The sequence below is a fragment of the Hoplias malabaricus genome, chromosome Y (assembly GCF_029633855.1).
Source record: "Hoplias malabaricus isolate fHopMal1 chromosome Y, fHopMal1.hap1, whole genome shotgun sequence".
NCBI lineage: Eukaryota > Metazoa > Chordata > Actinopteri > Characiformes > Erythrinidae > Hoplias > Hoplias malabaricus.
The window spans coordinates 72,562,183-72,575,226 of record NC_089820.1 but is presented as its reverse complement, the minus strand read 5'-3'; the positions used below and the strand labels follow the sequence as shown (position 1 = coordinate 72,575,226).

General features: G+C 40.0%; 1 protein-coding gene across 1 annotated transcript in view; it reads right to left on the bottom strand.

The window, feature by feature from the left end:
* Nucleotides 1–11,959, bottom strand: part of LOC136679323 (netrin-G1-like) — a 61,857-nt gene extending 49,898 nt beyond the window's left edge. Inside the window, exon 1 of the mRNA XM_066657774.1 lies at nt 11,717–11,959. Coding sequence (XP_066513871.1) covers nt 11,717–11,959 — 243 coding nt within the window. The remainder of the gene's footprint in view (nt 1–11,716) is intronic.
* Nucleotides 11,960–13,044: the final 1,085 nt, after the last annotated feature.

Below are 13,044 nucleotides of genomic sequence, written 5' to 3'. Positions count from 1 at the left end.
TTGACTTTCTGCTCCTGCTCTGGAGACTCAGCCCAAACCCAAATAATCTCCCGCTCTCTGCTCGCATTGTTTTCACATCGTTTACTTTTTGTGAAGGAGTAGACCCCTGGAGAGCGGGAACATTTCCAGCAGGGATTATCCAAAAAACCTCTTTTTCTTCTCTTTCTCTACTCCTCTGTTCCTCCATTCCTCTATCCTTCTGCTCCTGCTCAGTCCTAGAATGATCTTTGTGCACCTTGTTAGCATATTTGCTGTTGTTTCTCATGAGAGTGTGGCCCTGAGTGTAAGATGATGAGGGTTTCGGTGGATGAACTTATATCTCGGCAGAAAAGACTGCCAGATCATTTCTGTACATCTCTTGTTTGTGGAGCTCAGGTCAGGAGAGAAAAGCAGATAGCAGTACACACTGCGACGGTCTAACTGAGAAATCAATGAATTCTAATTAAAATAATAATTAGTTCAACTTATATAGCACCTTTCACAGACTCAAAGATGGTTTACAATTATGGGTAGTGCTGGGCTGGTAAAGACACAAAGAAGAACAGAGAATTTTGAGCAATGATTTGAAGTGAGACAGAGTTGAACGGTTACGAAGAACAGGAGGAAAAAGGTTAAAAAATTTGGGGGCAGCAATGCTGAAAGTCCAGAGTTAGACTATGTAACACAACCAGAGGGACAATATAAAGGAATAAGATTGGAGAGACCGCAAAGTGCCTTAAAGCTGACATTCAGCATTTGATTGTAATCAAAAGACCCCTTTTTTAATAAATGTTTAGGAAATGTTTCTTTACCATTTGCTGCTCTCCAGTCAGTTTGCTCTGGAAACTGGTTTAATGTGTTTATGAAGCATCGGTGTCTGTAAATGGGTAAAAAAAAAAAAAAAACAGTGTCTCTGTCCAGTATGCTAGGCTTTCTCTCTTTCTGCTTATGGCAGAAAAATGGCATCTGGAGTTTTTACACAATGGAGAGGCTCCAAAAGCTGAAAAGTATGAATCAAGATTAGAATGTTGTCTATGACTGCTCCAAAACTGGGTAATATTGGCTTATTTTTGCTGTTTCTATTATTTAAGGTAGAAATGTCTCCAAACTCAGAAGACAGCTAACTGCATTACCAAAACAAAACTAAACAGCTACAAATCTAAACAGCTAAATTTTCAAATGAGTTTCTGTGGTAATTCAAACACTGAATAAAAACATACAGACAAGTAAACCTCAGCTACATACAAATAGCAGTTTTTTTTTGTTCCCTTAAACACACCATTCCACCTTATAAGATGGAGAGCTTCTGAATGTAAACAACCAGAGAGAACTGCAATTAACCACAATTGTAGACATTCCCTAGAAGAAGAATTAAGAATTAAAACTTCCAAGAATTAAGTCAAAATATTTAGAGAATAAAATCAGAAACCTGGGAATCAAATCTGAACAATTAACAGAATAATGTCAGAATTTTTTGAGAAGCATTTTTTGGATTATGAGATTTCTCTGTAGATGTTTAGACAGCACTTAGACTTAGTTTAGAGTGAGCTGTGAAAGAAGCAAGTGAGTGAATTAATTATCAGTGAACAGAATTATTTATTACACACTTCCATCCACATGATATGATGGATAAACCCTCAGTGCAGCCGCTGACTTACTGCGATGCACATGGCTGTAGTTTATTGTATGAGTTTACATGCCGTAATGCATAGGAGTTCCTCTCCCTCTGGATCAGTCATTTTCATGATAATTATCATTGTCTCACACAAACACACACACACACACACACACCAAGTGATATTAACACAGGTCATGGACGGCTCTCGTGACTTCAGCTGATTGGGCATAGGGAAATGAGTGTAACTGAATAAAATGATGTTGACTACATGATTAATCCCATATAACGCTCATAATATACACTGGACAGTGTTATTACAACCATAAAGTGTAACTTTGGTAGGACTTTAGCTGTTATAACCACAGCAACTGACAGGAAATCACTCATTACCAGAATTGGTAGGAAGCCACAAACCCTGGCTTACTGCTCAGTAACTTTCACAAACCTGATTATAATACTTTTGTAAACAAAACATATTACTAACTAACACCGCACCACATGAAAGAAGTTACAATGCAAGTTACTTACTATTCCAACTTTTGTCCTCCTGTCTGTTGCAGCTCACTCTACTGTGTAAATTCAGTCCTGTATTAACTCTTGAATGGCCACTCCCACCGCGCTCTCTCTCTTTCTCCTGCTTGTTTCCTCTGCCATTCCCTCTACCGGGAATACAGAGCTAGATTCTTTTTGAAGCTAGTTAACAACCTGTGAGATTTGTGCCGTAAAGTGTCACACATTTCTCTCTGTCCTGTGATTCCAAAGTTGCTTAGTCCAGTAAACCAGCAGTGGACCCGTCGTAGCAGCCACAGAGGTTATATTCTCCCTATGACAATCATTTATAAGCTGTAATTTTAAGGTAGGGTGGCACGGTGGCGCAGCAGGTAGTGTCGCAGTCACACAGCTCCAGGGGCCTGGGGGTGACTGTCTGTGAGGAGCTGGTGTGTTCTCCCCGTGTCTGTGTGGGTTTCCTCTGGGTGCTCCGGTTTCCTCCCACAGTCCAAAAACACACTTTGGTAGGTGGATTGGCGACTCAAAAGTGTGTGAATGTGTGTGTGTCTGTGTTGCCCTGTGAAGGACTGGCGCCCCCTCCAGGGTGTATTCCTGCCTTGCGCCCAATGCTTCCAGGTAGGCTCTGGACCCACCACGACCCTGAATTGGATAAGCGGTTACAGATAATGAATGAATGAATTTTAAGGTAGAATTATACATTATGTTCCTTTAAATCTTTGAAAATGTTATTCTCAAAATCCATTATTCCTCCATGTCATGGCTCTAAAACTTGCCCACACATCCTTGTGGCCGTTTCATTGCTGAAATGGAAGTCAACATTCCTAATAAAACATAATTAGTCAAAACATTCCCTACAATAACCCTGTTACTGTATTCAGTATAACACTGTGGTCAGTCTGCGAGACTTGTTGAGACTGTGTTGAGCTGTTAGTGAGCAAATATAAGTGAAAAAGATAGGGGTGGGGGCTGAGAACCTTCATCCCTTCTTCACAAAAGTATACATAAAATGTAAGCAGATTTATTCTAGATAGAAAATATGATTAATTCCAGAGTCTGTTTATTTTCATCTCCTGCTTTTGTGTGAAAATCAGCTTTATTATAAACCAGACGTTTACTATTTATTATTTATTCTAAACCCAACACTGGGTTTCTATTCTTAAAGCAGGCTGTGATTTTTTTTCTCTGAACAAACTCTGGACTTACCTCTCAGCTCCAGACGTTGTTTGTTGAGTTTCTTATGAATAATTTATCCGCAGCGCTGACTCTGTGATTATTATTTTGATTTATTATTATTGTGTAATATCGCTTTCAGTTCAGTTATGGATTTATGCTCCTCACGGGAAGTTGCTGGATGTGACACGGAAACTCATTATTTCAAATTTGTGTTGTAGATTACATTTTAAATGAGGTTTAATCCCGGCTGTTTGGAATTCAGGATGAATCCACAGTGATCCCGAGCTTCATTAAATATTTTGACGTCTAAATGAGGCTAAAAACATGGCGTCTTCAATCCTCATCCTTAAACCATTTACAGCCAACAGAACTTGAAGTTTAATGTGAACCAGTCAACATCCTCTCTGATCTGTGATTATTTCACCTGAGATCAACTAAATATTTATACAGCTTAGCGTATGATGCATTTGATTTTGGTCATGCTTGGTGGTGCTGGTCATGCTGGTCAAACAGAATGCTTATGCTGGTCATACTGGTCAACCAGCCTGTTCTTGCTGGTCATGCTGGTCAGCAAGCTTGCTCATGATGGTCGTCCTGGTCAACCAGCCTGGTCATGGGAGTCAACCAGCATGGGCCTGCTTGGTCATATTTGTTGTATAGCTTGGTCAGGTTGATAATGCTTTTTGTCCAGCTAAACATTCATTCATTATCTATAACCACTTATCCAGTTCAGGGTCGTGGTGGGTCCAGAGCCTACCTGGAATCATTGGGCAAGGTGGGAATTCACCCTGGAGGGGGCGCCAGTCCTTCACAGGGCAACACACATACTCACACATTCACTCACACCTACGGACACTTTTGAGTTGCCAATCCACCTACCAACGTGTCTTTTTGGACTGTGGGAGGAAACCGGAGCACCCAGAGGAAACCCACGCAGACATGGGGAGAACACACGAAACTCCTCACAGACAGTCACCCGGAGCGGGACTCGAACCCACAACCTCCAGGTCCCTGGAGCAAACAATCAAATTTAAATAAAAACATACCCTAAGCTGGTTACAATTTAATCTGGTCAACCAGCTTGAGCTGCTTATGCTGTTTTTTCATCAGGGTATATATATATACACAAACTCTGTTTCTGGAAGCTTCTGCCACTGTGTAAACTGCAAAAAAGCAGGAATAAGTCCTGAGTTGACCCTTCTAAAGCTTTATTTAAAAGCTAATTCACAAAAAGCTAAATATTTCCAAATTTGTCTCTGAACAACTTGACTGCATTTTGTAAATATAAACACATTTACAATCTGACGTGAGGTGAAATAACAGTGAAGAGTTTATAGGATATTCCTGTTCCCCTGTTTTGAAGAGTTCCACTATAAACAGGAGAATATAAACGGGATTAAAGGAGTCAATTTCTGCAGCAGACAGGGGGCGTGGTCCGCACTCAGAGAGGAGGTATAGCCTGCACTTAAAGGGGCGTGGTCTGCACTTAGAGAGGGGCGTGATCACCACCCAGAGAGATGTGGTTTCTACATATAGAGTGCATGGTCTCCAGTCAGAGTGGGGGCAGGGTCACCATTCAGATAGCACATTTCCACCAATGTGGGATGGGTTTCATTCCGGTTCACAAACCTAATTTTGAACCGTTCTGCTCATTTCCACCAATAAAAAAAATATGTTCTGGAACCCGAAAAAGTTAATTCACACCAGGAACCAAAGAACTGTGGGTTTTTTGTTTTGTTTTTTTGCACGAAACATGAAAAAATCTGTGGGCATGTCTAGTTGTACAGGAGCAAGGAGCTATGGCGACACCCACAAAGAGCGTGCAGTGGTTTGCTGAGGAAACTCAGAATTTATTACTTATTTGGTGTTCTCTGGAGTTTCAGGAGATACTTGATACTTGAGATACCTCCACTAAAACTGGTGTAAATGCAGGCTGGTACGCTGCAAAGCACAAAGGTTCTTATAAGTGTGAACTGAAGCAGTTCAAGAACCAGAGTTCTTTTGATTGAAAGACACTAAGGGAATGGCCATGGACGCTACACAGAGAGGGGGTGAGGTCACCACTTTGGCCCAAAATCCGTGAGTGAGTCAAACAGATGAAAAGTATGAGACAGATTTCTCAGTACGAGATCACACAGAGTTACACTCGCTACTGTCCACAACACTGGGGGAGATTCAGGAATGTTGAATGAGCCTGAACTTCCAGTCCTTAGACGGCTCTGCAGGAGAAACCCACATGCTGTATGAATGTCTGAAGGTTCCACTGATGTGGAGGTGTATTTTAATCACTCTATCAGAATCAGCAGTGGTGTTCTCTTCCAAAGGTGTTAAGCTTCAGTAACGGTTGTGTTAGCTTCAGTTTGATATCTCAGAGCTCTCAAACCTAAAAATTATGTTTGATGATCAGAGGACACTGATGAGAAATCTGAGCTTAGTGTTGATTGCAGGATGTAATTGTGAATGCTCCATAAATGCACAGACACTAAACACCTAATCGTTAATGCTAATGGGCTAAAATTGATTTTAAAATGGAGGTTAAGCGCCTCTTGATGGATGTTCCTCTGATGGTGTTGATGGTGTTGATAGCTGAAGTCGTGAGGTTAAAGAGAACGATGAGAAAAGGATCATCTGCATGTTTCTGGACACCGTCCCTCTCTGCTGCGGCTAAAAATAAAATCAGGGTTAACTCCCTGCTGCACAAAACTCTCCCACACACTCCATCTTACGCCAGTGTGTGTGTGTGTGTCTGTGTGTGTATATTCCCACCTCTGCGGAAGTGATAAATGAGTGAGAGAGGTGAGAGATTCTGAAAGAAAACATGTTTTTGTGCTGAAACCTTCACTGCCGAAAACCATGACGTCAGTGTTATTTGGATTGAGCTTGAAGCAGTGAGCGCTTTCACAAATATCAAAATATTTCTCTCAGAAACAATGCTCAATTTATGCAAAGTATATTATATATAACTCATTTAAAGCCTACCGATAATTTAAATTTGAAACCTATGATTTACACACTGTGTTTTTAAAAGTATAAAAACCAGAACACAGACTTGATGTAAAATTTACCTCCAAAATATTAATGTAGGAGCAAACATAACTAATATTATTATACAAATTTACTATATTTAATTAGCAGTGTCGTCTTCTATTGGGGTGTACTGACCAAACTGAAGGCTTCATCTTGCTCATACTCTTATTGTCATTGCTATTAACTTTTATAATTCCTGCTTGAGTGAGGAATCAAACCCAGTCTTTTGTATGAGGCACATTAAAGGGGAATGTTGTTCTCTCTGGTTTTGTTATTGTTCAGATTCTCTGTGTGTTTTAAGGTGAAATGGCATTTTTGAGGATAAAAACAACTGTTGTTTGAATGTGGTTAAAGTGTAACTTGTAATAAAATGCAAATTAACTAACAATGCCTTATTAACATGTGTTTTATTTGCTGATGGAAAAAAAGTGTATACTGAACACACTGAGAGAGAAAACTTGCCACTTATTATTCCTGCCTGAGCAGGGATTAGAACCCGTCTATGGAGTGCAGTGCTGTTATCCACTACAATAACCAACCTCAGTTTCTCCAATATAAATTTTTGAGAGAGATATGCCTTCTATATAGAACCGTACACTTTACAATGTCCTGTACTCAAGGAGGAGGGTGGAGTAGAAGGTGGGGAGGAGGGTGGGGTTGCATAGTGCAGTTTCTGCCATGCTAAGCACAGAATAGCAACAACAGAGGCTCTATTCTCTCCTTATTACAGCTCAGTGGAGCATCACAATGATTTTGAAGTTGTAGTTTCAAGGTAAAAAATGATACCTTCAGTTGCTTTAAAACCACTGCTGCACATTTAAGGATAAATTTACACAGTTTTTACCTTTAGTAAACAACATAGTACCAGCAAAGGACCTTTTGTCTGAGTGTAACACTTGAGAAATTATGTATATTTACTGTTGTCATTCCTGCCTGAGCTGGGAATAGAGGGCCATGGTGTCATTGACTGCGCTGACCAGCCTGTGTCTTCACACTGGAGCCTGAAGCAAAAACCTTGTGTGAAAACTGTGGGCTGGAACTGTATGTTCTGAGAGAGGACAACCTACTTTTAAAACACAAGTTTTGCTCTGATACTTAGGCTGCAACTTTCTCCCTGTGTGTGTGTTTGTGTGTGTGTGTGTGTGTGTGTGTGTGTGTTTTGCGGCTGTTTCTAAAATAAATTCTCCTCAGGAACATCTTTTAAAGTCCAGCGCCGATAACTGTTTAAAATTCCTGTCGTGAATTTACCTGGAGGCAAATTCCAGAGAAATATCTGAGACTTTCCCCAGGAAAACACACACACACACACACATGGCCCACATGTCTGATTATTATACACCAGCACATATATCACCATAAACACACCCTCATTTAACTTACAAGCAAACAGTGCCTGGGTTTAATATGCAAATGAACTGTAAACTCTTTATTAGCATCTTATTATTACATTTACTCATGGCTTCTCCTGCCTGGGAGTTTAATAACTAATTACAGTACAAGATCAGCAGTATATCAGAGAAATATGGTGATACAAAGAAAATTAAAGATACACTGAATACTAAATGAAGACTATTTACATATGCAAATTATCCCAAAACCATAGGAACTGAAGTTAGTTTATTAGTTTTCCAAATAGTTGCTGCTACGTTTGAGTTTAAAGCTATACATACATATATCTTTAAAAGATAGTGTAAGTGTAAAAATAGTGTAAGATGAATATTTAGTCTAATATCAAATGTGGCTAATGGCATATGCAAATTAACCATAAATTGTATTTATTTTTATTAATTTGAAACCATGAATACAGACTTTTTAAAGCAGTATTTATATCATTTACCTATGTTTAATGAGTAAAAATCATTATTCAGAAATATTACACATTAAAGACTTGTTTGATTAATGTAAAATGTAATGAATATGCAAATGACCATAAACAGTTACTTTATATATATATGCTGGATGGTCTGGTGTGAGCTGGAGTTTTAAGGTGGCTCCTCTAGCTGCAGGAGTGTGCAGTTATTTACCAGTGAGGCGATGGTTCTCATAAAATTTTGATGCCGTCTTAAATTAAGCATCTCTTGTTGGTTTTTTGCTTTAGTGAGATTTGATCATCAGAGCCAGCACATACTTCCATTTAGTACATTTAAATAAAATAATTCAACATCAGAATAATTATCATAAAAAGGAGGAGAGTTATTATAGAGTACACTTTAAATAAGACTACAGCATATAGTTTCACAAAGAGCATTCATATACAGCACTGTGCAAAAGAGAAAATGATATATAAATAATATTTACCTGAGCAGTAAGAGTTTCTTTACTCAAACAATGCCCCATCCCCCCATACCCTACCCCAAATATTTGAATAAACCCAATGCCATTATTCCAGTGAATGTGATACTGTGTGTGTGTGTGTGTGTGTGTGTGTGTGAATGTGTTGGTTCAACCCTTTCTACATTTCTCCTTGTGACAGTCCTTAGTTTTAGTTTTAGTGATTAATAAATACTTCATTATATTATATCAAGTGTGCTGTTCATTTAACAAATCCATACAATCCAGGAAACCATCTGGAAACACACTTTGTTCTTCACACTCGCGACATGGCTACTACTTTTTAAACCAAAAACAAATCCTCTTATTTTTACTGTATCTCCGGTTTCCTCCCACAGTCCAAAAACACACGTTGGTAGGTGGATTGGCAACTCAAAAGTGTCCGTAGGTGTGAGTGTGGGAGTGAATGTGTGTGTGTGTGTCTGTGTTGCCCTGTGAAGGACTGGCGCCCCCTCCAGGGTGTATTCCCGCCTTGCGCCCAATGATTTCAGGTAGGCTCTGGACCCACCGCGACCCTGAACTGGATAAGCAGTTACAAATAATGGATGGATGGATTTTTACTGTATTAAAGTTTCTGTGTTTATTCTAATTACATATACTTTTATACAAGCACCACATTATAGAGGAGAAACATTTTAACAATCATAATAGTCTTAGGTGAATTTTGTACAATAAAGTAGGTATAGTTTATATTCTGATGTAAAATATGCCTTCTGAGGATGGAGTGTATATCAGATAGTGAGTGAATGGTCAGTTGATTTTGAAGGAGAAATGGTCAATGTAAGGATCTGAAGGCAACACTGTGATGGTTATAATGATTTGGTCAGTCTCCAGAACTCAGGTCTTTGGGGTGTTCCCAGTGTGCAGTGGTCAGTACCGACCCAAAGTGTTCAAAGGAAGGACAAAGAGTGAGCGGAGACAGGGTTCAGGGCCCTAGTCCTGGTGGAGGGAGTGAAGGAGAGTACATCTTGTCTGATCCCACAGAAAAGCTACTGCAGCACACACTGCTGAATGAGTTAACAGTGCTCTGATAGAACCAGGTCAGAACACACACTACTGAAAGAGTTAATGCTGCGCTGATAGAACCGGGTCAGAACACACTGCTCAAAGAGTTAGTGCCACACTGATAAAACAGGGTCAGAACACACACTGCTGAAAGAGTTAATAGATAGATGACTGTTCACTCACTACATAAGATACCATGTGACCTCTACAGAGGGCAGTGTTTTTAATCTTGTGGCTTGTGAGAAATGTAAGTCCATTGTTTGATTATAAACCCACTCTAACGTACTCCACCTACCTTTTCTACATGTCTCCACCCCTCAGCCTTCGTGATCTGCATGAGCTGCGTGTCTGGAGGTATTCACAGGGCATCTGGGAGATTTTTTTATAAATAAAAATAGACACTTTTTTCTCAATGACATCATTAACACACACCTCACTCTCTTTTGTATCCACAGCATCATCAGCTCCACCCCCACCTCAGAGCAGCATGCTTTTCCTCTGATCACACTTCAATGCGGATCTAAGGCTTTGTGCCAGAATTAAATAAAAGCTTTTAAAATAGAAGCATGTTTATCTGTGTCTTCAGAACTGGCCATGTGCACCTTTCAAGTATTATGGGCATGGCTAAAACTGCTGCATGTCTTGTAACCTTAAATAATGTTTACATATGATATCAAACCTTTTAACATGGAAAGGGGAATGCCATATCATTTGCAAAAAGATTTCTGTTAATTATGGTTAAATAACTATAAATGAAACAGAGTAATACTTCCATGGTCATAACACTGGACAGTGGAGGTGAATGGAACCAGACCTCTTCCCCAAAAGCTGGGTGTGTTTTGGAGACGTGGAGACGCCTGGTTCCATTCTCCACCACTGGAGAGAAATCTGAATCGCTACCATCCACCACTGTCCAGTGCAATGTCCACATAAACCATTTATGCAGGGGATTATGGAGGATTTTGGAAATATGAGTGTCCATCATCCTTTTCTCTTCTGATATATATTTATAGTCTCATTTATTGCACTCTGGCAGGACATCCAGAGACATGGAAATTCCTGGTTCTATTCACCTTCATAGTAAAAGAATGGTGGAGTTCCCCTTTAACTGAACTGTGTATGGGTTCGAGTCAGGGTGGACAGATTAATTCAGACGCATTATCACTGATCCATAAACCACTGAAACATACTGAATAATTTGCTACTCTCGAATATCTGTCACTCTCCATCTGAACCCGAGGCCGAGAGAGAGAGAGAGGGAGAGAGAGAAAGAGAGAGAGAGTGAGTGTAATTGAAGTTTCTGAGATAAGAGCTGGTTTGGACGCCTCACTTTACTTTATCTGAGCTTCTGTGAGACGCTGTGAGAAATCTGAGAGCATGACGTTTCTCCAGTGAATCTCTAATGCAGCGCGCAGGGTTTATGTGCTTTCCTTGAGAGAGAGAGAGAGAGAGAGAGAGAGAGAGAGAGAGAGAATTCCTCATGTAATCTAAGCTGACATTTATAATTCAAAGCGTGAAGACATTTGATCACAGCCAAATACAACTGAGCCACAATGGCCACGGATCCACACAGCAATGAACAGAGCTGGTTATTATATAAAACACAACATCATTCACAACCTCACAGTCCCTCAATTACAACTTCACACAACCTCAAACACAGCTTCAAATTACATCAATTACAAACTCACACACAACCTTAAACACAAGCCTCATATTCTCTCAATTACAACTTCACATGCAACCTCAAACACTGCCTCACAGTCCCTCAGGTGCACCCATAAACACAGCCTCTTAAAAAACCTCAAACAGCCTCACATGCACCTCATACTCAACCTCACTTACATCCACACACTGAAGTTTCAGACACACCCTCACAAGCAACCTTATAAAAACTTCAAACACACTCCTGAGCTCAAAAAAAAAAAAAAAAAAAAAGAAACACAACCCCTATTAAAATTTAGGGATCTCTATACCCTTCTAGTTGACATTTAGTATTCAGCATGGTGACCTTGTGAGTAATCTCTTTGGATGAGGTGCATATATATATATATTTACAATGAAAGTCCTTACCAGAGCGCAGTACATCTCTGGGGGATCTCCACAGGTGATGTTGGGGGGGTCCAGAGTCACCCGTAAGTACTTGGTCATGTCCGTGGCCTCAGGTTGGCAGGCCATATAATGCCACACGAGTCCGTCCTCCGTGTAAACCTGTGACTTACAAACATCGTAGTGCCCCCAAGAGGCTGGGTAGTGCATTGCACACACCCAGCTCAGCCACACACACCGTACGGCTAACAGCAGCAACAGCGGCATGGCTCCGGAAAAAAAACGGGCCGGTCTGGATGGGACAGATCTGGGTGAGATCGGGAGGTCGGGGTGTCAGGCTGGACTTTAAAGATGCAGATATAGAACTATGAGTCGATGTGTTAGCATGCTAGTGCTAACTCCTGTTAACCTTGCTAAGTGCTAATTTAGCTTTGTTTATTCAGTTACATTTCACCTTCTCCATACATCTGCTGTAGAAACAAGGGTCAATCAACAGGTCAGTTAGAGTCTCCACTCTAGTCTCCATAGTCTGTAAAAAAAAAAAAAAAAGAGAGAGCAAGAGAGAGAGAATGAGACAGATGTCTGTTAGCAAAATGAACACAATCACAATTCCCATATTTTGGCAGAAGCACAGTCCAAGTACTGTGGACACCCATTTATAACGAGTCAACGCTGATAATTTTTGCTCCACAGAGTGGATTCCTAAGACGACAAATGCCCACTTTAAATAGTTTATATTCAGAATGAAATAAAACTGATACAGGAAAAGGAAACAACTTCTTTACTTTCATTGGAAGTCAGTATAAAAATATTTTGGAATGTTTCTATTGGTCCATTCATCATGAAATTTTCACAGTGTTAAGGATAGCAGCTGTGTTCAAATGGTATAGTAAACATTATATTAATATTATAATTAGGCTCAGTTCTATGTATTAAATAGGGATGCTGAGGTTCTTGATGTGGTTCTGAGCGTGTAATAAGGATGCTGTGGTTCTAGATGCTGGTTATAGACTTGGTTTTGTGTGTTAAATAAGGATGCTGAGGTTCTAGATCCTGTTCTTGGTCCTGTGTTAAACAACAATGCTGTAGTTCTGGACTCTGTTGTCTATGCTTAATAAGGATGCTGAGGTTCTAGACTTGGTTTTTATGTTAAATAAAGATGTTGAGGTTCTAGACTCAGTTCTCTGTGTTAATAAGAATGCTGTGGTCGAGAGTCTGGTTCTAGACTTGGTCCGCTGTGTTCAATAAATCTTTAAGCTAAGTTCTAGGCTTGGTTCTGTGTGTTTAATAAGGATGCTGAGGTTGTATTCCTGAAAATGCTGGTGTGGGATTCCGGAGGGAATTCCAGCCCA